At 41.1% G+C, this 26,199-nt stretch overlaps 1 protein-coding gene and 1 long non-coding RNA gene across 6 annotated transcripts in view; one reads left to right on the forward strand and one right to left on the reverse strand.

The window, feature by feature from the left end:
• Nucleotides 1-26,199, reverse strand: part of Smpx (small muscle protein, X-linked) — a 141,441-nt gene that overhangs the window by 17,264 nt on the left and 97,978 nt on the right. For 3 of the 4 annotated variants that reach the window (XM_005407820.2, XM_005407822.2, XM_005407823.2), the window contains 2 exons: nucleotides 16,868-16,954; nucleotides 13,045-13,192 (listed from right to left, as the gene is read on the reverse strand). In XM_005407820.2, coding sequence (XP_005407877.1) covers nucleotides 13,058-13,192; nucleotides 16,868-16,954 — 222 coding nt within the window. In that variant the 3' untranslated portion in view covers nucleotides 13,045-13,057. Of the gene's footprint in view, nucleotides 1-6,233; nucleotides 9,293-13,044; nucleotides 13,193-16,867; nucleotides 16,955-26,199 lie in introns of those variants that run through there. The other variant, XM_013506295.1, reaches the window with a different exon arrangement.
• On the forward strand, nucleotides 6-18,351 carry LOC102009741. Of its 2 annotated transcripts, XR_264399.1 has the most exons (6): nucleotides 6-1,897; nucleotides 3,845-3,934; nucleotides 15,286-15,326; nucleotides 15,611-15,660; nucleotides 15,831-15,957; nucleotides 17,268-18,351. It is a non-coding gene; the product is annotated as an uncharacterized LOC102009741 (long non-coding RNA). The 2 variants fall into 2 exon arrangements; XR_001231659.1 differs by having other exon boundaries at nucleotides 6-3,934.

Raw genomic sequence — 26,199 nt, forward strand, 5'->3', positions numbered from 1 at the left:
TCAAAGGAGAGAAAGGACATGGAAGGAATTTAGAATTCAGTGCAAAGGTGCTGCAGTGTCACTGCTAACTTACCCCTAGCTAAAAGCTGTTATTTTGGTGAGGTTTTATTCCTATAACACGCCAAATAAACCTCTATTTCCTCGTTCTTGGCTTGCGATGCCATTTTAGGCAGCCATTTCACAAAGTCTCTAGGCTGTCATGTGATCTGGCATCCATATTAGTAACTGCCTACCTGTTTCACGCTTATTGCAAAATAGACATCAATTATTAATTTATTAAATTAACTAATCTCAGAAAGAAGGAGAAAACACTCCTGTGGTGTAATAATAGTTAGAAATTCGATGTAAATGTGGCACAAGGCAGAAAAGGATGTCACAGAGAAGACACACAGGTCATTTCTGGATGTTTAGACTGTTATGGCTCTATTTTATTTTCTGGACCAGAATCCAATAGTAAATAGTCTATGCACAAAAGATTGCTAGAAAGATGAGACGCCTCTTTCTGGCTATCAAACCCATCTAAAATGCTCAGGGAAATGGTGTATAAAATCCATTGTTTGACTTTTCCTTGAGAAGAGGAAAGGCGCTTGATTCTACAAGTATTTCTTAAACTGATTCTCTTCAGAGAAAAATCAGAAACCAGATGAATTTGCTCCTTAAAAGTTGGAGGTAGAGGAAGCAAATCCCTTGGAGTGCTGGAGTGAAATAAAATGAAAGTGCTCAAGTGAAATGCTTGTAGTTCTGCTGTCTTAAGACAAGGCTTCGAAAACCAGAGCTGCTACAGGGTTTGAAAACTGGAACTGCACTGCCTCCTCCAGGAGAAAGGGGACACCTGCAGGTTGGAAATCTCACCAACTGGCGCAAGCTGGAGGGATTCAGTGGAGGTGGTGACTGAGAAACAGCTTCTCCAAATGCTGGAAAAGTGCTTCACTAAGCTCATAATAGTCACAGATAATTGATGGATTTTAATTTTCAGTATGCATTCTTCATATTCCCTAGGGAAATATGCAGAGCTGTGCTTTTTGAGAGTATAGCATTTAAAAATCAACCAATTTCTGGCCTTGGAAGCAAGGGGCAGAGGGCAGAGGGCAGAAGGTATGAGCAGATGTAGGGACAGCAACGGGAATGAACACTTTCCGGATGCCAGCTCATCCCAAGTGCCCCGTCTGAGTCTCTTCACTGCCTTTATGGTCTCTTCTCAAGACTGGCATTAGTATTCCTATTTATAGATTTGCTTCACAGTAGTCAGGAAACAGCCCGGGGTCACAGAATTATCACGTGACACGGCTGGAAGTAGAAAGCAGCTGTGTCCATCTCTTTCCAGCATGTCCGGTGTCCAGCGCCCTCCCGTAAGGTGGACAGATCTGTAGCAGGAAGCCTGACCTCATCACTTCACACAGCCACAGCTGACTCTGCCTCGCTCTGTCCTGCAGAAATCACGCTCCAAGCCTTTCTCCATGGCCCGCACCAACAAAACACGGACAATAATCACGACGGAAGCTGTTTGCCCTCGCTAGGAAAAGGGGGCACAAAACTGAGGAACAGGAGACTTGGCTTTGAGGCTGGCACTGACCTTGATTCAGGTGCTCCTGGGACTCAGTTTCTATTGCTGAGGGACTTGAAGTTATTTCCGATGGCAACCTTCAGTAGTTGATAATAGCAATAGCGACCACTATGCTGAGAACTTTCTACCCAACGTGCAATTCGGTGCTTCTCAAGCTTGGCACTGTTGACAATTGCTGTGGGACTGTCCTGTGCTTCGTAGGGTTTTAGCACCATCCCTGGCTTCAACCCCAGAGACCCTAGTGGCACCCATGTCAAGTGTGACAATCACGACATCTTCACATATCGCTGAATGTCCTTCACATTGGGCACCAGGATCTTCCTTCCCTTTGAGGTACGTATTTTTCTCATTTTTCAGGTGAAGAAACCAAGGCAGAATGATAAAGCAAAAATCACAGACCAAGGGAATAGCATAGCCAGGGTATGAACCTATGCCTGAGCAACATCTCTTCGGCATTTCTTTTAGTAGAATACAGTGCCTACTCTCTGTCATCCTGTCTGAAATCTTCATCCATCACCTTCATTAAAGGCTATGATCTGTCCTATCTCCTCCATTCTTGCTGCAGTCGTTATGTGCTAATACCCTTCTCACATCCCTACCCGGCTGGTCTGTGAATTCCCTGAAGAAAATTGTCCTGAATCACTTGCTTCTAATGTAATCACACCAGGCAGGGTGAATGCACACATGTTCACTTAATAAATGGGTAGACTTAACCCATTACTTTAATCTATCCCGTTCAAATCCAGTTCACACTGCTAATGTCCATTATGAAGAAAAAGGTCATTTCAGCCAGCGTAAGTTCCAACCGGCCCACGTGCAAAATGATTAGGAAATGAACACTGAATCTGAGTAAATGAAATTTTGAACACTCAGGACGTAATAATCTTTTGGGGGTAAATTTTTAGAAACTAATTGTTGTCCCTGAAACTAAAGGGCAGCCATGATTCCTACCACTTGTATCCAAAATTAGGACTCAGGCAAGAGATAGGCAGGAAAATGTGTATTACTCGTTAAGGACTCAGTTGCGGCTGCTCCGTGTCAGGGCAGGTCTTCTGAGGTGGAAGGAGGTGCTACTGTCCTTCCTCCAAAAGGCATCCAGCGCCTTTCCAGCAATAGGGCGCGCTTGTTTTCTGCTGTTTTTCCAGCAGGCAAGACGAATTGTTCTGAGCAGCTTTTGTGCCACCTGCCTGGATGAAAGAGACTCCAATCTGTCGAGTGCTTTGTAGAAATTTCCCTCAGTAAAAGCCAGCTGACCAGCCCTGCCTGGGATTAAACCAGGCACCACCTCACCGTCTGCATGAAGCCCTAAACCAGAGGGTGTGGGATGATGAGTTCATGGGCAGGGAGTGGTGGCAAGGGCGTACAAGTTAAATTTGCAAGTCTTGATTTGCTCCTCATGATTCCTTCTTCTCAAATGGCACAGCATGTGCGGGGAGTTAAAACGAGCAGCATTGTCATGATGCAGCCAAGCCTGATTAGACAGCCCGGAATTCACTTCCCCAGTTTTCTGCGTGGGCTGCACACAGCATGAGAGGGAATGAGAGAAAAGGCTTCATGGCTCGGAGACGGCTGCACCATAAATGATACAGACACGCCTGACAAGCCCTCCCTCATCTGGGAGGACAGGCAGGCTCTGCAGGAGCCTGGAACCTCGCTGCAGTTGTGTCATGCTGGGCACAGCCCACGCATCTGCAGCACGGCTGGAGCAAGTGCTGTTCTGGCCCTTTCCCACTCCCTTCTTTTTCTTCTCTTCCTTTACCATGCTCTTAGTCTCACTTTCATGCTTTTCTTTCATATTAACGGGCATTAACCCTTCTTTCTTTCAAGATCTTTAAAAAGAGCAAATTCTTTGTGCTTCCACGCAATATTGTGCCCATTCAGCTGGAAAGCAGTGCAGATGCTCGGTCTGATTCCTATTAGAACCCTCAATACCTAGTACTTTCAGCTCCTGGTAGATCTTTTATGCTTAATAACATTGAATGAATGAATGACCGAATGAATGGATAATAAAACAAAGAAACAAGTAAGCCAGCATGTGAGAGCTGTGGAAGTGGCAGTTTCTGCAGTCATTTTAACCTTTCCTGGCTTTACTCTGACCCAACACAGAAAAACATCAGCAAAGACTGTGTACTAAAAGGATATTCTAAGTGCATGGAACAGGTAACAGTGATTAAAAGGACTGGCTGCGGAGTATGACAGATGCTGGTATACCCCTCAGCTCCGGGATGTACAAGTTGGGTGACTTGAGTTACATAAACTTTCTCTGCCTTCATTTCCCAGTAACAAACTGGCCCTCAGAGTATCTACCCACCTCAGAGAACACAAGGAGTAAGTGAAATAAGATGTGTGAAGCACAGCGTGCAGAATGAGGTATGTCACGAGAATGTAAGACAGTACAAGTGGTGGTGCTGATATTGCTGCTGATTAATAATGCTTAACAGTAATAGTTTAAAAGATTGGCCAGCTGCTGAGATAAATTACTGCTTTCTGATACATTTGAGATGAAATCATATCCTATAAAAAGTAGTTGGGCTTGAGGCCTAATACCATAACTCAGGAATATTCTATATATACTATATATAATAGATGTGTTCAATTTGCCAATTGATAAAAGAATTTCATTTAAGGGTGCCTTATTTCTAGCTGATATTGTGGTATATGCTAGTAATCCCAGGTCTTTGGGAGATTAAAGCAGGATAGCCAGTTCAAGGCTATCCTGAGCAACTTAGTGAGTCCCTGTCTCAGAAAAGGGCGGCGAGGGTTATACCTCAGTGGTGGAGCATTGGCCTAGCACACATGAGGTGAAGAGAGAGTATAAATATTGGACAACCAATTACTATGTTCTTTTTTATTAAGATCTTAATTTCTGTAAAATATACAGCATTGATTACTTGGAAAGGAAAGTTTGTAACAAGTCAGACCTGCCATTAGCCTTTCAAGCAGATAAATAACATTCCCAGAACTACAGGCAGTAGGGACAATATCATTCTTTGTTGTAGGGGCTGTCTGGGCATTGTGGGGTGTCTAACAGTCTCCTTGGCCTCTCCCAAACTAAGTGACAGTAAGAACCCACCCCTCATCCCAGCTGTAAAAACCAAAACTATCTCCAGGCATTATCAAGTGTCCCATGAGGGGCCAACTCCATCCCTAAAGCCTGGGTTGAGAACCACCGAGTAGAGAAATACATTTCATTACACTGGGAGAGAGCATGTACTGGTCCTGTCCTTTGGCCCAAGGAAATTAACATGCCAGCATATAGAGATATGCAGACTGCAGTCCTGAGTCACCTCTGCCTTCCACCAAACTGCTGGAAGACATGGGCTTCTCTAGCCTCAAGTCTACTCCTAAAAGCTTTCATCAATACCAACTCCCTTCTGAGAATTCATACCCATGCCCTCCAGGGCTCTCTGTTAATAGAAGTCATCCAGGTAGCTTCTGTGCACATTTGTAGTGGAGAGATCTTTAAAGCAATAGGTCCAATCAACTCAAAGCTTCCTTGCAATCACCCTCAAGAGTCCTTTACACCCAAACAGGCTGTAATCAGGGCCTAGAACAATAGCTTTGCCAGGGAAGAAAACAAATGGATTAAACCTTGATGCAGTTCAGAGCCATTGCAGAACTCGTCTTTCTCCTAACAAAGCGAGAAGCACAAAAAAAAGATTACCACAAATCAAGAGAAATGTGACTTCACTAGAGAGTGAAAGATCTCAGTGGAAACTACATCCTTTGGAGAAAGTGAATAGAGCTTCAGTAGAGCTTGTGTAATTGGGTCAAAGCAGGAAACATGTCAAAATTGAGGACAAAAAAAAATTCCAGCAAACCACAGAGAAGACGTTTGGGAGCAGCTTTTTGCTTTTGTTTTCAAGTTTAGTTCTATGCAAATCAATAAATCAGTCCTCTGTCTTCCGGCAGAGGGAAAGGTTATGAAATCATGATAACTCAAAGACTATGAGAAACAAATCATCTCAATTCTGAAGGCTGAAAAGCAACATGAAAAACATCTTCCTGTGATGAAGTGTAGAGTGGAAAAAGCAAGATACAGAATGTGTATGTGGTCTGAACAAGGCCAGGGCAGAAAAAGAGTGGAAGGAGAGTCAGGTCCCATTCACTGGGTTATTATCCATCTCAGGTGTTGCACGTACATACACTTTCTGTCGAGGCATCTATCAAGTCCTTCACAACTATTCAATGAGGAACATGCCATTTTCTGCTTTTATGAAATGAGAAAGTAAACATACAGATCTCAAAGTTGCAAAGGTTCTACAACATGAAACCAATTCTCATTTATGACCCCAAATCATCAAGTTAGCACATGAACACAGAGGAAAAGACTAAAGGGAACCAGGCATGGTGGCACGTGCCTGTAATCCCAGTGCTCAGGAGGCTGAGGCAGGAGGGTTGCTGTGAGTTCAAGGCCAGCCTAAACTACATAGTGAGACCCTGTTTCAAAAAAAAACAGTAAAGGGAAGTGATATCAAGGTGAGTATTATGCTAAAATGATGATCTGCTGAGCAATTATTTTTCCTAGTTGTTGTTATATTGTTATACTGTTTGTACAAATATATCTTACCAGTGACAAATGGCCTTACCATTTCTTTTTTTTTTTTTTTTTTTTTTTTTTTTTCTCTGGTACCGGGAACCGAACTCACGACCTTGCGCTTGCCAGGCAGATGCTTTTGCCGCTGAGCTAAATCCCCAGCCCCGGCCTTACCATTTCAAAGGGATGCTATTTTCATCCAAAAATAAATGCAATTGGAAAATTTACCATAAGGTGATAAAATTCACGTTTCTCAAATGTGAAGTTGCTAATATTGATTTGGTTGGTTATTGATTTGAGAAGTTCTTTTGTAATATATGCATTTATGACTAGACACTCTAGGCACCACTTTTAGTGCATCCCATAAATTTCAGCATGTCGCATTCTTCTTTTCATTAGTCTCAAAGTATTTTCTAATTCCCCGTGTGATATTTTTTATTGAGTCATTACTTACTTAGGACTGTATTGTTTAAGTTCCATAAGTTGTGGATTTCCAAAACTTCCTTGTTACTGATTTCTAACTTCATTCTTCATTCCACTGTGATCAGAGAACAGACTTTGCATGATTCAATTCCTTGTAAATTTATTGAGATTTGTTTAATGGTCCAACATACGGTCTGTCCTGGACAATGTTCTGTGTGTACTTGAGAAGAACATGTACTCTGCTGTTGGGTAGAATGTTCCATATGTGTCTGTTAGGTCTTTTGGGTAGAGGGTTCTCTATGTGTCTTTTGGTTTCTAGTGTTCAAATCTTCTATTTCCTTTTTGGTTTTTTGTGTGGTTGTTCTTACCATGACTGATAGGATGGTAAAATCCTCACTTATTATGGTTATTATGGTTAGGCTGTCAGTTTTTTTGCTTCATGTACTTTGGTGGTCCTCTGTTCAACACTAACTGAACTTCTTATCAAGTATCTGGGTACATCAATCTGCCCTCCTGCCAACACTCTCAAAATTAGCCCTGGAATCAGTAAGAATGACAGTGATGTATAATACTTAACATTTAAGAGTAATGAGTGCCTTCTGTTCTCCTCTATCGAAGATGACATCTCTCTGGATGATTGGTTGGAAAATGTCTTATTTGGACATAAATGTTATTTGAAAAATAAAGTCATGGAATTTTTGAAAATTAAATTTTCTTCTGGTGCTACATGCATTCCTTCTCTTTAGGGAATATGAACCAAATTTGACATTTTTCCTAATTTTTCAGTTTCACGGGGAAACATAAAATTATAATCAATGAGGTGAAGTCAAATGTCTAAACTATACTGGTTACACTAAGAATGTTACCTGCAGATCTTGCAAGAGAAGATAGTCTTGCTTTTAAATAGTAATTTCCCTAAGAATACAAGGACTTCAAACATATATACTTCTAGGAAGACACCACAGTTGCTGTGGTCAGGGTGCCAGCAACATCTTACAGATATGCAATATGTGCCTAATATGTATCAGATACAATGTAGTCTTTAAGGTGCCATGATATCAAGAAGATACAGACAAGAAAACCAATGTGTTAAAATGTCTTAAGTGTTGTGAAAGCATAAATAGAAACTGCTAGAAGGGCAGGGCCCAGTGTTGGAAGAAGAGATCTGTTATAGACAGACACAATGTTTGTGCTACCCCATGTGTTATAGCCTTAACTCCTAATGTGATGGTATTAAGAGATGGAACATTTGGGAAGTAATTACGTTTTGATGAGGTCATGAGGTCAGGGCTCCCATGGACAAAAAAGGAAGAGGAAGAGCTATCAGAGAATCCTATTTCTGCCATGTGAGGATCCAGAAGACAGCTGTCCACAAACTAGGAAAAGGGCCCTCACCAGAACCCGACCATGCTGGCACCCTCATTTTGGACTTTCAGCCTCCAGAACCACGGGAAACAAATGTCTGTTGTTCAGCTACCTAACCTATATTGTTTTGTTATAGCAGCCCAAGCACATTAAGACAAAGTCACCCATTCCCAAGCAGAGCATGATAATAATTCTTTTCACATCTACCAAATCCAGAATTAAGGCTGGCTAGCCAATGTGGAATATAGGATACAGACTAAAATGAGATTACGGAGGCATGTCTGAGTACAAGGGAGTTACATATCATTCCAATTTACTCTCATTTATTTCCCTATAGCAATGTATCTCAAATTATGGTCCAAGGTTCACTGGTTGACCTCGAAAGAATTGCTGATGGCAAAAATGCAAGTTACTTCCTCAGTTATTAATGCAAAATGGGGATTCATTCCATGGGCTTTCACTTTTATATATAACCAAAAGCTACTAAGTGAATTACTAAGAATCACTCCAGTTTTGTTTTTTTGGAATAACCAACGTATCTGTTGATGTTTGAATGGCTAAAGAAAATGTGGCATAAATATACAATGGAATATTATTCAACCATAAAGAATGAAATCATGTGATTTGGGGCAATGTGGATGGAGCTAGAGGATTTAATGTTAAGTGAGATAAACCAGGCACAGAGAGACTATTATTTCATTATCTCAACTAATATGTGAAATTTGAAAAAGCTGTTTTCATAGAAATAGAGTATAATAGTAATCACCAGAGACTCTGATGGGATGGGGAAGAGAGAGAGGTTGGATAACAGGTGTCACAGTACGGTTTCATGAGCGTAATAAATTTGGTGTTCTAGAGTACAGCACAATAATTATAGTTCAGGGCAATTCATTATATATTTTATAAAGAACTAGGAATCTGAAGCTTCACCACAAAATGAAATGACAGAAGTTTACGGAGAAAAAACGCTAAATTACCCCGCTTTGATCATTCCACATTGTATGCATGTGTCAAACTACCACAGTGTGCCCCATAAGTGCGTACAATTATTACGTGTTAAAAATGACAAGCCACAGAAGTGTTTTGCATTTCTCTGAGACCCTAGTTTACTATGGACATATACTACTGTCATGAGAGGTCTGCCTGCCACACAATGCATGGTCATGCTCCAACATCCAGCTCTGAGGATAGAACTCCTGCAACTTCAGAATGAGCATTTCTTTCTGGAGCCACATCAGTCCTAGGGCTTTCAGTTGCTGCTATATTGGTGTCCACTGGTGTAATTGTCCAGTTATTCTTAGACTTTACCTTTGTTTCTTTTTCTTGTCATTGCTGTATTGTTACCCATTTAATATTTATTTTATTTCTTTCCAATTCTTTTTTATCACTGAGCTCTTTTACCCCTGGAAAAAGAGAAGAGACAGTATAGACAGGTTGCTCTACCCCCAAAGTTATGAAGTACTGCCCTAGAGAAACTGTTTGGTTTCGCCAGGCTGCCCCATTGATGATGTCTCAAAGGTTCCATATATCCAGAGGCTAATCCCTGTGGTTCTATTCAAACTATTTTCTTCCTACTGCCTTGAAATTGTTCCTGATTCCAATCAACATGAGTTCCTCCTCTTGTAAGTAATAACACTGACTACATCTCTATGGCCTACTTAGCAGGTCAGAAACACAGAACTGCAATCTAATCTTACGTTATGTACCTTTGGAATTTTTTTATCTTTCTATCAAGTCATAGGTATCCTTAGAGAAGGGACCACATTTAGTGTCTATATATCTTAGTACAAAAAGAAGAGTATGCCCAAAGTATGAGAATTTTTATAAGGGTTCTTTACTAAGCACAGGTGGTCTGATCTGATGGCTGAGTGGCAGCAAAACTGGACACAGAGTCTGGTTGGACACCAGCCCTGAGAAGTTCCACATGTTCCCCAGACCTGTGTCTATGATGTGGCATCTGCTGCAGCTATAAGCAAACAAGTTGACAGTTGTTTCTGGTGTTGGGCCTATGAGAGTCCTAATAATGCCACAAACAATCAGGCATCAGGGGGTTAGAGGGCACCTGGTTTTCAGACCTAGCTGATGGGTCTACCTCTGGCTCTTGGATTTTCTTAAGTCACCGCCTCGCCATGCTACATGGTAGCCAGATCAATCTCAAGAGTTATGTGGCTGAACACCTTGCCTTCCATACCCATGCCATTTCCAGCTGGAGTTGTATCCTCATTTGGGAAATTTCCATGTCTCTTGGTTTTGACATGGTATGTGCTGTCTTTTTGTTGTGTGGCCTGGTTCTTGACTGAACCAGGCCCTGCATTCTTTTCCATAAGTCATGATTCCTGATCCCTGATGGACTAGTCAGTGTTCATTCTGATTCTTGTGGTGTAATGTTTTTAATTAAATTCCATGAACAACTCCAGCCAGGAGACAGTTTGTGGGATGTATCTAAAATCCCACGTAAAAAACACACTGATCTTGCCTGGAAGGAGATACTGCTCTGTCTCACAGCTGAAGCATTGTGATAGGTGCAATGTAGACTTTGAGCCTTGGTCTCGTGATTTTCATTGTTTGACAATTATAGACGTAAGTGTACTTAGCCACGCAATCTTCAAACTAGTGATCTGTCTGATCAGACAGACAACACAGGGTGAGGGTAAGTGACAACAAAATGGTGGCCCAAGAAGAAGAAATCAATGCAACCAGTGAGTGACTAAGTGGTGACTGCTGCAATGTATTTGTTGCTAATGAGCTCACTAAATCAATCGATGTTAAAAACTGCTCTCCCTCTGTGGCCACAGACCATGACCATGGAAGTCTCAAAATTTCAACGTTGCAAGAGAACAGATGCTTGTAAAGCAACCTTGCTTAACACCTCTCCTACACAAGCTAAAGTTCATTCCTTGGCTTAAAACAATAACTGTACTCATTTGGAATTCAGGTCAATTACTCTGACAACTCACATTTTCACATTCCTGTAAGAATAAAGATAAATAGGCCTCTGTGAGTGGCTTCACATTAGAATTTGTTCAAGAGAGAAGAATCATTAAAGTCTTCTCTGAGAAAATGAAGTAACAAAAATACATCCTGGGTAGTCTGGTACTTTTTCAATATTTTATGGAGTTGGTTTTGTTCCTTGTTCCCTGTAACTAAACATTCGAGGATACTGAATCAAACCTGCTGCCAAGGAACACTGTAAGATCCTCTCTGAGCTCATTTTAAAGCAGCATTCCTTTGAGTCTTCAAAACCAGATTCTTCTGAAACTGGAACTGGGGTTAAATTTAGGTCAACATGGATTTCATAAAAGTAGAATTCTTTAAAGTTTGCATTAAAAATTCATGTGTCTAACTAAATGGCCTTGGTTGGGTGATGATAAATATTACAAAAAGTTAATCATCCCTTCCCTGGGATTTTTCACGATGGAGTTCAGCAGCTTCATCCCAAATGTACGGAATATTTCCTTTCAGTCTGGCAACAGAATTAGGATGGAGCACCAATCATCAGTTTATTCTATTCTCTCATAAATAATAACTGTGCAGGGCCGGGGATATAGCTCAGCGGCACAGTGCCTGCCTGGCAAGTGCAAGGTCCTGAGTTTGATTCCCAATACCAAAATAATAATAAAAACAACAACAACAACAAGAAGTGGATACAGCCACATGTCAGATCTTAGTCCCTGTCCTGGTTCCAGAGATGTGTTCATGCAATATATTGTGTCTTTTTCTTACTCCTTTTTTTTCTTTTTTGGAACTGTGGTAAAAACACTGGATACTGTACTGTAACTCAAAATGGCTCCTTTCTCTACACTCTAAAGAAATCTTTTCTGTGGAACTAACTTGGCAATGTCCTGGTAAGTCCATAGAGCATGACACAAATAACATGGCCATAAGGCACTTCACTGTCACACAGGATATCGTGTTCTTCATTCTGTTAACAGGAGAAGACACAACAGGGTCCTATCTGCCTAAATATTTTCCTTTGCCATCTACATTCTCAGAAGATTTCACTCCAACATGAGCAGAGAGTGTGTAATTCATCCGTAAGGTGCGGTGGGAGGAAGTGTAACAAGTAGGCGACAGCACTAAGTTTGAAATCATACCCCCTTTTTAGGATGCATGATAGATTAAAAAAAAAGTCTCTGAAAAATCATCTCAAGAATGAAGGTGATAGTTGGGTGTCCCAAAGCTTATAAGAAGCAGTTGCTATACTGCTGCCTGGCGTATGGTATAAGTGATTAATGTTTCTAGTGTTCAGCAGAGATAATAAATATTGCTTGAATAAATGGGTGAATGGACAAATGCATGAACAATCAACCAGATAAAAACCTGTTTTGTGTTCCCAGTGTAGAGTCTCCTCCTCCACACGTCCACTTAGATAATATGGTGGAGTGTGCATGGTGGGGTTTCCTAATGTTGGATAAAGGGTAGGTTTATTCCCAAGGTCTCATAGGAGAAAAACTCATGATCTGGGTCAATTCCACACTCATCCTGTTGGCAGAATTTCTACATGAGTTAACAGAAACCCATTTTGGAGATAGAGGATGGGCTGAGCCCTCACCAGGAGCCCATAATTGAATAGATCAATTGCAATGATAATAGGGTCCCAAACCCTGTGTGGAGCAACTCCTCAGGGGCAGAACGCAGTTTTGAACCTACCCTTACCATACGCACCAGCATTATTAGGAGGTCCTCCCAGCATGCCATACATATACCTGGGTTAATTGTTTTTCAAGGCCTGAATTCCTGGGTCTCTGCCCCTTCACACTAAACCTGTTCAGCTCCTTGTTCCATTGATCCTCCAGCTAAAGAAACCTTTCATTGCTCTTTGTGGTGTTTGAGCAGGGAAACAGAAGCATACAATGAGGGAGGGGCTCCTTGGCCCCAACAGGCAAAAGCTCTTCAAACCTTTTTCCCCAGCATCTTTCCTCTCCCAAGCTTATCCCCCCCAATGAACAAAGCTGATCAGAATGAGGATGATATCAGTTATGGAATAAGCCCAAAAGCTTCAATTTACCAGAAAACTGTACCAGAAATACTGGTTAAAGCAAAGGCCCTTGATACTTAATAAATGCTTCTGGAATTCCAAACTCATTCTGTGCAAGGCTTTCTCAAACAATGTCTTGTGGTCTTTTTGAAGTATAGAAACTAGCTTCTCACTCACCTATTTTTTCCAACTACTGTTCAGCTTTGGGGACATATTTCAGTTCACTTTTAATATTCTGAATCTCCGAAAGGTTGACTGCAGGTCCTGGAAGTTTCTTTGCCCCTGGAATTGGCTTCTTCTCCTCATCTGAGGTGGGAGGAGCTCCCTGAAGCAAAAGGAGAAGAAATTAAACTCACAAAAAAGGACATTTGATCTCTAAGCTCATAAATATAAACCAGAAAAAATTCAAATTAGAATGCTAGAGTCTAGTTCTAAAAGAGTGATTTTCTCTTGTGTTACTGAGACAGCCTCAGAATTACAATAGGATCTAAAGTCTGGTAAAATAAAATTGCAAGAAAACAAGTAACGTCCATGTGACTTAGAAAACTCTAGAGTGTTGTTCAACATCTGGTAACCAATAAAAACTACCTCCAGTTAGAAGATCTGGATTTCTAAATTTAATTTGGTATCATGTGATCAAACTGCCTGACAGCACAAATCTGTAGAACTTTAGTGCATGGCTGGCTCTAAAACAATGGCTTAGTCGAGGAGATTTTCAATATATTGCTTGGGATGCAGTGACTGCCTGCCTTTGGTCCCATGGTATATTTAGGAAGGAAGAACAAACCGAAAAGTATAAGGAAAATATCTTTAAATATGGGCTGGACAGTAGGAACAACAAAAGAGACACAGCTTTCCCCTCCTGCTTTGGAAAATATTTTCAATTTTCTATCACTGCTGTTATATTTTTTTTTTGCAGTTTTATGGGAAGATCCACACCCCATCTTTTTTTGTGGCTCCTTCAATGCCTGACTACACATTATTGCTTAAGTGATTAATCTTGAGAATGTACAATCACAAATCCACACCTCTATGTACATACACTAAACACATAAAGAACAGAGACTATAAAACAATAATGAATTGCTGTGTGTGGCTTGAACTCATTACTACAGAAGCAAGCTGACTGCTAGTCCATTCCTCCTATTCACTGTGGCCCTGGGAAGAAGGTGTCAGAGGCACATTTGATCACCATGGCAGCCCTGACAACAGGCCTCGGATCAGATTACTGCAGGGAGAGTAATTGAATGAAGGCCCCAGCTGCTTTGCCGTGAAATCCAACCATCACTACACTGAGGTCACGTTTCCCATAGCTGCTGGTAACCAATGACTGAGTCCAACAGGAATCGCAAGGCAGGCTCATCCAGTGAGACTTGAGACGTGAGGAGCGACTTGGGCTGGAGAATTGGTCTGAGAGCAGCACAGAAGTCTGAGCTGCTTCCGCTGACAACCCTGAACCTCTTGCATCCCCCTGCATCACAGCCTGATGGCACTCCCAGCCTCCTGCAGCTCCCACCCATGTTTCCTTACAAGTGTTTCCCCAAATAAATGTTATGTACATCTAAACCCAACTTTGGATTTGCTTCTTGGAGAACCCAAACTAACACAGGCCCCAAGGCTCCTGTGTCTAATTCCAAAATTGGGTGGAACCTAAAGAAAGAACATGTTCAAGCTTCCCCAACCTCTGGCACATTATTTGGTAGACATGTCCTTTATAGAAATCTTTTAAATTGTGTGTTGGAGGGGATGAGTAGACACACAATATATCCAGGCACAGTTCTTCTACTAAGGGCTAATGGTTTCTCCTGTAGTCATTTTCTCTAAATCTGTTACAGTGGCGATGAAATAGCTAACTTGTCACCCACATGGAGTGATAAAGTGATTCAGTGTAGACTATACCTGCCGGGACTGTCTGGAAGATACTGTTCCCAGGGGTCAATATTCAGAGCCACAGAATTGGCTGCTTTTGCCATGCACACACACTCACCATTTATAAATGTGGCTATGAAAGCCGTAATTAGAACTGTTCATTAAACATCCACTTGGAGGACCAGGTATTCCAAAATGTCCCACGCTGGGCTTTGAGAAGGAATTTTTAACTCAATTACAAAGTGTTGCTTTTTTTAAATATGTGTAGCAGTGAAATGAAAAAGTTTCCTCACTTATAAGTGTTCCCACGGTTGTTAGGTGGGTAGATCTTAATAAAGAAGTATGAAGGAGAAAAATGCTTCCAGTCCCTTCTGTCAGGTTCCTGGGTAAGTCACACACACTATCTTTGTAACATCAAAATGTGCTGTATTGGCACACGTACCACATAAACCCAATGTCTATATGTACTTCTGTGTCTGTGTGCAATGATTTATGTGAACACATGCAGATTAACAATCATGGTATTTAATACTATTATCTTCATTTCAGGTCATTAAAATCCCAGTGTACTGTGCTCTTTATGTATCAAGGTAAGACTTTTTGCACCTGATTTGGTAAGGTGGCAATAATGGAAAATTGTAAGGGGATATATTTAAAAATTCACTGTTAGGATAATTGACTCAGAGAGGAGAGTTATGGTGGTGCATTTTTAAACTGAATCTCCTGTCATCTTTTAAAAATATAATGGAAATCAGACGCCATTTCTTCTATAAATTTGTTATTATGAGCATTACAATAAATTAAGGCATGAACAAAAGGGTTCCAGATGGCCCTATTTGACTAATTAAATATATTCTTTTTGTTTTGTAAATAGATGTTTGAATTGAGAAGGAACATGAAGGACATTCTTTGGATAAAGAAAGTGTGAGCAACACCCTGTACCATAGCAGCGTTCTCAGTTTCAGGAATAGGTGTTGAGAAGAGAAATGCTTGCTGGGGCGGGAGGGGAGGGGAGTCACAGAGTATTTGCAAAACCTAGCAAAATGCTGAAGCATTTTCCAGTATCTCGCTTTCATCTTGTTCTTTACTACCAGATGCCCTGCTGAGTTTTGCTCCAAACCCTCCAACGTGGGGCAATATGGCCTGATGTGCTCACTCACGCTCAAACACTGGAGCCTTAACAGTAACAGCAAGCACACTGCTCGCGGTTCTAAGCTACAGGTACTAACTGATTTGATCCTCACAGTAACCCTGTTAACTTTGCCCCTTTTCACGGTAGAAGAGACCCAGGCCCAGGGGAGCCAAGACGCACGCCCAAGGCCACCCTGCTAAGAAATGGCTGAACCAGAATGAAATCATAAGTTTGCATTTTTTAAAGAGCCCAGGTGAAAGGGGGACTATTTACCAGAAAATCTCAGCGCACTGTGTGTGGCTGAAGGATGGTATTTCAGTCACAAGGACGATTTGGGAGGCTTAGTGGAGGCTTGTCAATACCCTCCAAATCGCTTCAAGCAAGCAACTGCTTGTCTTAGGTGAAGACCAGTCCCGCTTATCAGGATTTGGCTGTCAGGCCCCTGTGCCAGGCACATTCCCATGTCTGGTGGGACGAGTGCACAGAGGGTGCACTCCAGTTCTGTTATCAAAGGTCTCTCGCGAGGCCACAGGTGAGCCAAAGACGGCCAGGTTCACAGGCCTTACCAGATAGCTACAGATTCATCCTTTCCCATTGAGCCACATTCTCCTCTTCGCATCAGGGTAAAGAGGAGGACTCTTTCTGAGTTTACATGAGGAAACTACTGGCCGATCTGTTGACTATCACTAGGACAAAAGCATCTGAGAGACTGAGTCCTTCCCACCATACACAAAATCAATGAACAACTGGAAGTTAAGCTCAGTATCTTCAAGTACTTGTGCCAGGCACTTAACTTTGGCTGAAGGGAGACAGAGATTTTCCTGGATGACGGAATATGACAACTACAGATATCCCCATACTATATGTCCAATTCCTGACACCCAACTATTTGCCCCTCCCTCATCCTAGAGAACAGGTCCGCCTTGCTGCTACTCTCCTTTAGTGAGGATTTTGGAGCAGACAGACCTCACTGTGCTCTGCTAGCTGAGCTGTCCTCACCTCCTCTGTTTCAGGAGTACATTCTTTTCTTCTTGGGGGTTGCCCAGCCCCGGGCCGAAAGGCTCCCATTGGAATATTGATATTTGCCTAAGAGAGAAAACAGCATAAATTTAGCTCAAGAAAAGTAAGAAATTGCAAGGACACTCTGAGACAGCAATCATTGTGAGGAAAAATGTCTGAAAAATACGTCTTCAAAGCTTTTATCTCAGGAAAATTGCTTGTAATGACAGCACAAAAAATTATGCAAAGGAAAATGTGACTTCCATTTATTATAGATTTCTGGTATTCATCCTTAGGTCTGTGTGGTGATTTTACAATTCCTTATTGGGTGGAAGAATTTAAAGACAGCTTATTCTGGCTGATGCCCTCATGTGGTGCACGTTATTTTCTTTCCTCTTAGGGCTAGGGAAAGAACACATAATGATTGCAAAGCAGGAAAGAGCTTCCACAGAAGTCATCCCACACCTTAGCGCTCCTTGCAATTCCTTGAGATTCACCATGGCACAGGAGGAGGAAGAGTCATCCCCCCTAAGCCGCCTCCTTTCTATAACACCCGCCACTCTTCCAGCATTGCCTTAAGTCTCTGCAAGTGACAGTCTTCTACCTTCTCCCCAATATATGCCTGTGTGAGCCAGGAAAGAGTAAAGAGCTGGAAAGTCAAGTTTCCTTTGTGTTACAACTCATCAGTTCTGGTTCTTTATTAAAGTGACATACTAATCTCCACCCACAGTAAACATGAAAAACCTTCTAGTATACATGAAATGCTCTACATTATGTTAGTATATGTTGACATAATAATTTGAACTTGGGAGGAAAAGGTACAAATTTGAATTTTGCCTATGTTTTGTCAGATAGGAAAAGGTGAAAATACTTAATGAAGACCAAAAATATCTTCAACCTGCATTTTCACTCATATAAAACATGCATGAATCACTTTTTAAAGAAACCATTTTTCCACTGAAGATAAAGTGTTGCCTTATGCGTGACTGGATATGTGGGTTTGAAAAGTTAAAATTTTACTTTGATGTTATAAAGGTAAGTGTTGCCTGAGCAAAAGGAGCAAAATATTTTGTTAACCTCTGATGCAGGTTGATTGATTTTGATACTACACCAAATCAAGTTATTAGGAAGTATGATAAGGTCCATTTAGAATCACCTGGTACAAGCTCTGTTGCCATGGGAACAATTAAACCATGACACACGAAGTATCCAGGGTCAGTGTTCATGCAGCATGACAGGTCTGTGTCCTGCTTCCATGAGGACAGCAAGTGACTTCCCAACCAGGGGCTTTAAAACTTCCCTCCTTACTAGAATAGTGTGGGTCCCACAGGAAGGAAACAGATCCAAAGTGTCTGTGGCTGATAACAAGAGTGAGGTAGGGCCAATAAGCCACAATGTATTTTTGACCGCTATGTACCATTAAGACATAAGGCGGGGGAAAGATAGGTTTTTTACAGTAACAAATATGGTCTTTACTTCATGAATTGCAGCATGCACTTCTTTTATTAATTAGAATGTGTTTCACAATCAATGGTATCTTATACAGTTTTTCAGGCTGAGTCATACTGTGTTGCCCAGGCTGGCCTCAAACTCTTGGGCTCAAGAGATCCTCCTGCATCAGCCTCCCAAGTATCTGGGAGTATAAGCAAGCACCACTGCATCTAGCTATACCTTATAATTTTAATTGTCATGTTTGCTTTATTTCTTAGCGTAGTGGTTGATTGACTATGTCAACTTGAGAAGTTAAGAAGCATAACTAACCTTGGCTCAGTAATTGGCTCAGCAATTCTACACCGTAGGGTATAGAGGAGCCACCCTAGGGTGTAGAGGAGCCACCGTAGGGTGTACAGGAGCCACTCTAGGGTGGATCATCACCTAGATAATATAAAGGGAAATGAAGAAGGACAGAGGAACTTCCATTCCTTTTGGAGGAGCTCCAGTCTTCACCTTCAGCTTGGACTTAGTCTCCTGGCTTCTAGTGCAGACTCTTCGGCTTCCGCCTTGGATCCTTCAGCCTTCTGTCGCAGACTCATCGGCCTCCTGGTATGGACTTGCACGGAACTCTGCAGTGAACTCCAGACCCTGGACTGATTCCTTTGGTCTTCAATGGGCAGATACCCTCTGCACACTTCCCCATACAACTCTCTGGCTGACCATCGTAAGCCAACCTTGTAATTTCTTATAATTTGCACATCCTGCGTTATATCTGTTTCTCCAGTCAAACCCCGACTGATACACTTAGCAAGACATAAAACGATGTAATTAGCTGGGAATATAGCTCAGTGGTAAAGCACCCACTTAGCATAGATGAGGCCTTGAGTTTGATCCCCAGCAGAACAAAACAACCAAACCAAAATAAAATAAAGCATTTCTACAATTAGCACTTTTTAGATTGAACAAAATGTAAGGGCCTGAAATAAGGTCAAAATAAGGTAAATAAGACTCAGAGAAGATGGTCTATGTCAGACCAATGGGCTATTTCCATCATTACAGTTTGAATGAAAGAGGGTGAAAGTAAATATAAGCACTGTTTGGGGAAAGGTTAATCCACAAAAAGTTTGATCACTTGCATCCAATCCATTTATGAGGCATCTACAGGGGGTATCTACACAATGGTGTGTTCAGGTTAACACAAGCCATTTAATCAAGTATGCATGCTCTATTGTAGGTTGCAGTTTTCAGTTAGGGAGCATGTAAAGGTCAGCACAATAATAGGGTAAAACACATGCTATAAAACAACTACCTTTCCTGTTTGGAGATTAATTTTTCAAATTCATATAGCCTCTCTATGGGTCATGGGTATTTTATGGTAATAAAAAGAGCCCAGTGCTAGGAGTTGCTATGGATTCTCTGTTCTTGAAATAGTGACAACTGTTCTGCACCCCATTATCCCCATTTGTAGTGTGAATATTAGGCTACATAAGTGGTTTACAAACCTCACAACTATAAAATCTTTCCTTCTGCCAGACATGGTTGCACATGCCTGTAATCCCAGCACTCAAGAGCCTGAGGCAGGAGGATCACTGCGTGTTTGAGGTCAGCCTAGGCTACATAGTGAGGCCCTGTCTCAAAAAATAAAATAAAATCTTTCCTTCAAATAAATTATTGAAAGGACATCTAAAATGCTTAGTAGGTGGAGATGGCCTGTTCAAATACTGTTATCCTTACAAGTCTTCTGAGGTTAGTATTGTCTTCTCTGTTTTACTGATGAAACCGAACCACAAAGAGGTTCAATACTTTTCTCAAGGTCACACAAATAGTACAGGCCAGGATTCCACATTGAAGCTGTCAAACTTTAGAGTCAGGCCTTTCCACTCTACCAAACTGGTCTCTAAAGAGTCTATTTCATTTGGCCAAAGTTAGCTCTAATCAGCTCTAAAATTACAGACTTATATTTGGAGATTGGCTTTTGGAAAGGGGAGTGCAAGATGGCTACCTCTAGAATAGGTGCCAAAGAAAAGCCACATGGAAAAATGGTCCATTAACTCACTGCCTTGACACTTTTTCTTCTTTAACGCATCACTCAAGCAATCCGGAAGCTAAATGGGGCTTTATGACAGTAAATATTGACAGGAACAAAAGCAGCCTGAAAATATGCCCTATGTCCTAATCATTAATGCGCACCAATAAGAGACAGGCAGAGGAGTGCTTTGTCAACTGTAGCATGCATTCACTCACAACAAGGTGATCAGTGATGCTTCATTAATATAACCGAAGGGCAGGGATATTTGAGTCACACATTATAGACTAGATTATAGCCATAAGAAAATTATCTTGAATTTGATAGGAAAATGAAGAGCTACAGATCTCCATTTTTATTCCATCAGCCAGAGAATTGGTTCATAGTTTTGCTTTTTTCACTGATTTGTTCTATTTGAATACAAACAAAATACATATTCAATCACTCCATTTTTGCACCTGAAACTTGGGTGTGACACTTGCTGTTCAAAATCTGTTTGGAACATAAGGTATGTTTCATGAAAAGATAAACACGGAACAAACAATATTAAAGACCTAGAGTCAATGTAAGATTGGGCTTCCTCCTCTATAGAGACGCTGTGTGTGGGCTGTGGAGATAGCTCAGTAGGCAAAGCACTTGCCCAGCATGCACAAGGCTCAAGAGTCAGCCCCCAGTACCACCAAATAAATATAAATTCTGTGCAAATTGAAAGGAAACTGGCTGTTGCTTTTTTAAACATTTCTTTTGTAAAGCAAATTTTTGTATTTCTTTTCCCTCCTTGAAGTTTACTCATTTTAGATACTTTCAAAAATATCCCTAGTGCAGCAGACCCAATGCATCGCTTTCCCAAGCTATACATAATTTGTTACATCCTCCAAGTTGGGAATGGAAAAACTCTACTAGATCATCTTTTGCCAGAACAGGATACAGTTCCCTGATACAAGACCTATCTGATGTGAAATTAATACTACACTTGATCTCACCAGGTGAAGAAAAGTAGAAAGAATTCCCTGTAAGTTAATTCCACCTCTCCGTTAATTATTTGTATTGTTCTCCTTGCTTGGCTTCCAGGCTTTAAGCCAGGAGGATTTTGGAAACAATATTCCCTCCACAGCCACTTCTGTGTGTCTTACAATGGAAGGACATCTTCTTTCCCCCTTGGGTTGGATTCTGATAGCTGCCAACCCCTGGGTACTGACAATTCCTATTGAACTTTGCTTTCCCCTGCCATCGTTTACCTATCTCCCCCTCCATTTATGCCCCCACTCCGCCTCTCCTTTTCTGAGCCCACTGTGAGTTTTCTGAACATTGTGTATTTGTTTCCGACGGCCCCCACGTTGATTCTATCTTTAGTTTTCAAAGGTCTCCAGCAGCTCCTGCCAGAATCTATAGCCTCTTCCATGCCATTCGCCCATGACACAGGCAGAGGAAATTCTATAGGGCTCCAATTTTCAGTATTCCTTTCTGCTCTTTCCTATTCTCACAGCCTTAGTCCTTTCAGAATGAAGTAGGATATGACACTTTGAGATTTATAGCGTCTTTACAGAAAAAGTTCAGAAAGAGATGTATTTTTTGATTGGAAAATCAGAGGCCATTTTGACAAGTTAATCTGAAATCAGAGGGAGAGACAAAAAGACACATACACACATCTACCAACTAAAATATAGTCAAATTATTTTAAAATAAAAGTCTACATCACTAGAATGCATAACTGCTCAGGGATTCTTGAAACATGGAAAAGATTCAAAACACACAAAACTTTCCCACTCAACACAATTTTGAGAAACTCCCACTCAGCCACTTTTCTGCACCCAGGATGTTTCACACTAAAAGGTTTTCTTTTTGTCTGTTCGCAACACTTTTTGTTCCCTTCAATAATTTCCTGAATGATTCAACTGTGGTCTCGTCATCCAGGGAAAAACAGATTTCAAGAATACACTGTACAGCTATTAAAATAATGTGCACAATTGGTTGGGGGCAAGTTGTCTTCCTAATACTTATAAATGTCAGAATCCAAAAATGACATCTTTTATCCAGTATATGGCTGCTTGCCTCGTGTCACAAGTACAGAGAGCTAGGCTGGCCGTGGTGGTGCATTCCTGTAATCTCACCACTCGGGACTTGGCTGAGGCAGGAGAATCACTGTAAATTCGAGGCCTGCCTGGGATACATAGTGAGTTCAAGGCTAGCCTGAACCATATCCAAGACCCCGTCTCACAAAAAAACAAGACAAAACAACAATACCAAGTTCAGAGCTCTGGTCAGAGCAGCACGGACTATTTGCTGAAGGAGTACAAAACCTACTTAAAGGCCCGCCTGATTGCTGTTCTCAAGTTACTGCTACATTTAGATAACTGTTTAGAAATCATAAACAGTGTAGTAGAGTGGTTTATGCAAGAAATAAGCACCACACCGATGACCAAAGACAAGGCTTTGGCTCTATTTGGCAAATGAAATTTAATTTTTTTGGTTTTAGCTTTAAATAGAATATCAAAGAAAGGCATATCATTATTGTGATCTTTTTAGCTTAATCAATGTATTGCATTAACTGAACAACCACAGACAGTGACACTCTCTTCCTTTCACCAACAACTATCATACACTTGGAATCTTTTTAAATCCCACACAGGAAATACTTAAATTGCCTTACACCTGTCTCTATGTATTATTGGCTTCAAAGGAGACTGTTTTCACCTTTCATGGAGATTTTTATGCCTCAGACAATGAAGAATGGAAGAGCAATGACGGTGGGGAAAAGAAAGAAGTACGAAAATATGGGGCATCAAAATGTTCTGTTCCACATGGGGATTGAGTAGCAATGGAAAACTTCTTATTATGAGAAGCCACATACTCACTAACAATGCAGGGCCCATGTAATCATTCCTTCGAACGTATGATAAAGGAGTTAGATTTAGTTTCACAAACAGACTGATTAAGTCAATTAAGCCAGAGGTAATTCAGTGGCCATGGACACTTGTATTTCAAGACAGTGTTCACCACTGAGTCACTTTAGTTTGCACTTTTCACTCTAAACAACTTGCTTTTAACATGACTTTAATTGGAGTAGGCTGTGTCTTCACTGAAATGCTGACACTATTTCTGAATGTCAGTTGAATTCTTTTAGAGGGAGCCACCCAGCATCCATAAAATGGTAAGTTTCCCTCAAGTAGCCTTGGCACTTTCAGTTACCCTTGAGATTGTCCCTCACCACTCATCTAGCGTTGTACTCTCTGCCAAGGTTACAGATGGTAAGAAACAACACTAGAAAGCATTGCAGAGCAGTTCAGAACACAGGCTTTAGGATCAGGGTGAACAGCTGAGTTCAGGTTCTGACTTTCCTACTGACAAGTTCCGTAATCCTAGATGGGTTATTTCATTTCTCCAAACCTGACTTTATGATCCATGGAAATGCTACTGTACCATACTAAATCCACAATAAACCATGAGTAACTATAGCTATTATTGTTGTCTTACTAATAAACCTTAGACATTATTCTCAAGAAGTTTATAGGCTATTAAAAGCTGGTGAGAGGCTTAGAGATAATTTAACATAACACCCTCCCTTTGCAGATCACATGGATCAGGTGGGTGAAGTCACATAGCCGAGCTAAGACTGAGACACAGGATTCTTCTCCAGTCAGTCATGAAGTTCTCAGATCTCATAGGAGAGGACAAATAATAGATAATAGCTTACTTTGATCAATGCTGGAGAGAGAGGGCCAGTGACAACCCAGAGAGATTGGCTCTGTGTGAGCTGGGGCCCTGAGGAGGCCTGTGATGGTTCCCAAAGGGGGCATGTTCAGGAGAACGAGGAAGAACAGGCAGGTGCTGCCAGTGGCTGGTGTCACTTGGTCTCATTAGGGAAAATCACCAAGCAGATCACTGATAGGATTGGATTTCCCAGCAGCTCTAGCTTTCCCCACCACCTGTCATGTAAAATTCTTTCATCTGAAGGGAGCAGCCCTAGTGTGGACTGTGCTGATGTTACCTTGGTTGCAGCTTCCCCACCCATCAACAGTGGGATATAATAAGCAGCCTAGAGCGCCTAGAACCAAGCTGGCAAACCAAGATCCACAGGTCCAGCCCACCACCTGATTTTTGAAATAAAGTCTCATTAGATCAGAGCCACATTCATTCATATATGTAGGGCCTGTGCTTACCTTACGGTATAATGGCAGAGCTGAGTAGCTGGAATAGACCCAAGTCCTCAGAGGCTACCGAGTAGCTTGTCTTTACACAAAGAGGTTTGCCAACCTCTGGGATAGAAATTTATCAGTTGTTTATGAGATGAAGGCCCTCTCTGGGTTAAGGAAGAATGAAGTGATTCCTTCAAGATGTTTTTGTGATCTGGCTGAGATCTAATTAATACAGTAGGAGAAAGGGATATACTTTAAATCCCCTTACAGCTCAAAGAACATGTCTTCTCCAGGATGGATGCAAAAGATAACTGTGCAACTCTTCTAAGGGTGTATCTAGTTCTGCCCTGCCTCATATTCTGGTATGCAGAGGAGATAGAGCCACTTGAAGAGAAGGGACATTGCATGCATTGCTTAGACATCTAGAAGAGTCGCCTCTTAAGGAATGTGTATACTATCAGCCAGACACTTTCCACACATTATTTTATGTACTCATTTTAGCTATCCTCTTAAGTAATACACTGTTCCCATTTTACAGAAAGGTAAACTAAGGTGAACTAAAGTTACAAGTTTTGCAACTGTTTGATACCATGTTTTCTAATACACACAGCTGCAGTACCTCAACTCTTAAAATGTCTGCCTGTAGAAATTATGGTTGCAAGTAGCTTAAGTACATCCACGTAGACAGAATAGAGTTATAAGTCACTGCTTCTAAAAGTTTACACTGCAAAATGCTACCTCTAAGCTACTCATTGTTTAGAAAATATTGCATCTGTTGCTGACTTTACAAAAATTACATGATGCCATTAGCAAGTTATGAACGCTGAGAAATTTTCCCAAATACTTAATCATGGAAACCTTTCATCTAATCAACGACATTCCATAAAACTGGTACTCCAAAGGCCATATTGTGAGAACCATTGAACTAGATGACAATGGTGGTTACGATGATGATGACTGGTGATAACAGCCAGTCATTAAGCAATTGCCATGATCCACACACTGGCCTAAGCATTTACATCTATGAAATTCATTTTACCCTCACAGAAATTAGGTACTGTTATTAATTCCCTTCTTGACAGATGAGAAAACTAAGGCATAAAGAGAACAACTTGCCTGAACTCAGGTAGCTAATACATACTGGGGACTACAAGCTTCTCAAATACTGGACTCTCATATCAACTCATCTTTGTGTACCTATATACTTAGGGCAGTGCCTGGTACATAGTATGCAGCCAGGAAATGATAGTTGAACTGAATTTAAAATAAGATTCTAATAAAGTGAAGTAACTAGAGTGTTTTGAACAAAACACTTAAGAACGGGGCTGGGGATTTAGCTCAGCGGCAAAAGCGCCTGCTTGGCAAGCGCAAGGTCGTGAGTTTGGTTCCCAGTACCGGAGAAAAACCAAAAAAAAAAAAAAAAAAACAAAACACTTAAGAACTTCAGATAGTGTTCACACAATTAGGTACTCCCTCATCAGAGTTTTCTATTTGTTCCAGAGAGGACCATTAGCGAGATACTGTTTCTCCTGTAAACAATTTTGTATAGTGTAACACTTTTCATATTTTATCTAATGTGCCCTACTTAAGGTTAATGCAAAGATGATAGGAAAATATCAGATAGTGTTGATCTTATTTAACCACAAGAAATAATATTTCATTTGAAGGTACAGTAAATTGGGCTCTTTGTGTGGCATAAAATACCTCGGAAGAGGCAAAACCACATCCATAAGGAA

Source organism: Chinchilla lanigera, unplaced genomic scaffold (assembly GCF_000276665.1).
Source record: "Chinchilla lanigera isolate Chin_1 unplaced genomic scaffold, ChiLan1.0 scaffold00108, whole genome shotgun sequence".
Lineage (NCBI taxonomy): Eukaryota > Metazoa > Chordata > Mammalia > Rodentia > Chinchillidae > Chinchilla > Chinchilla lanigera.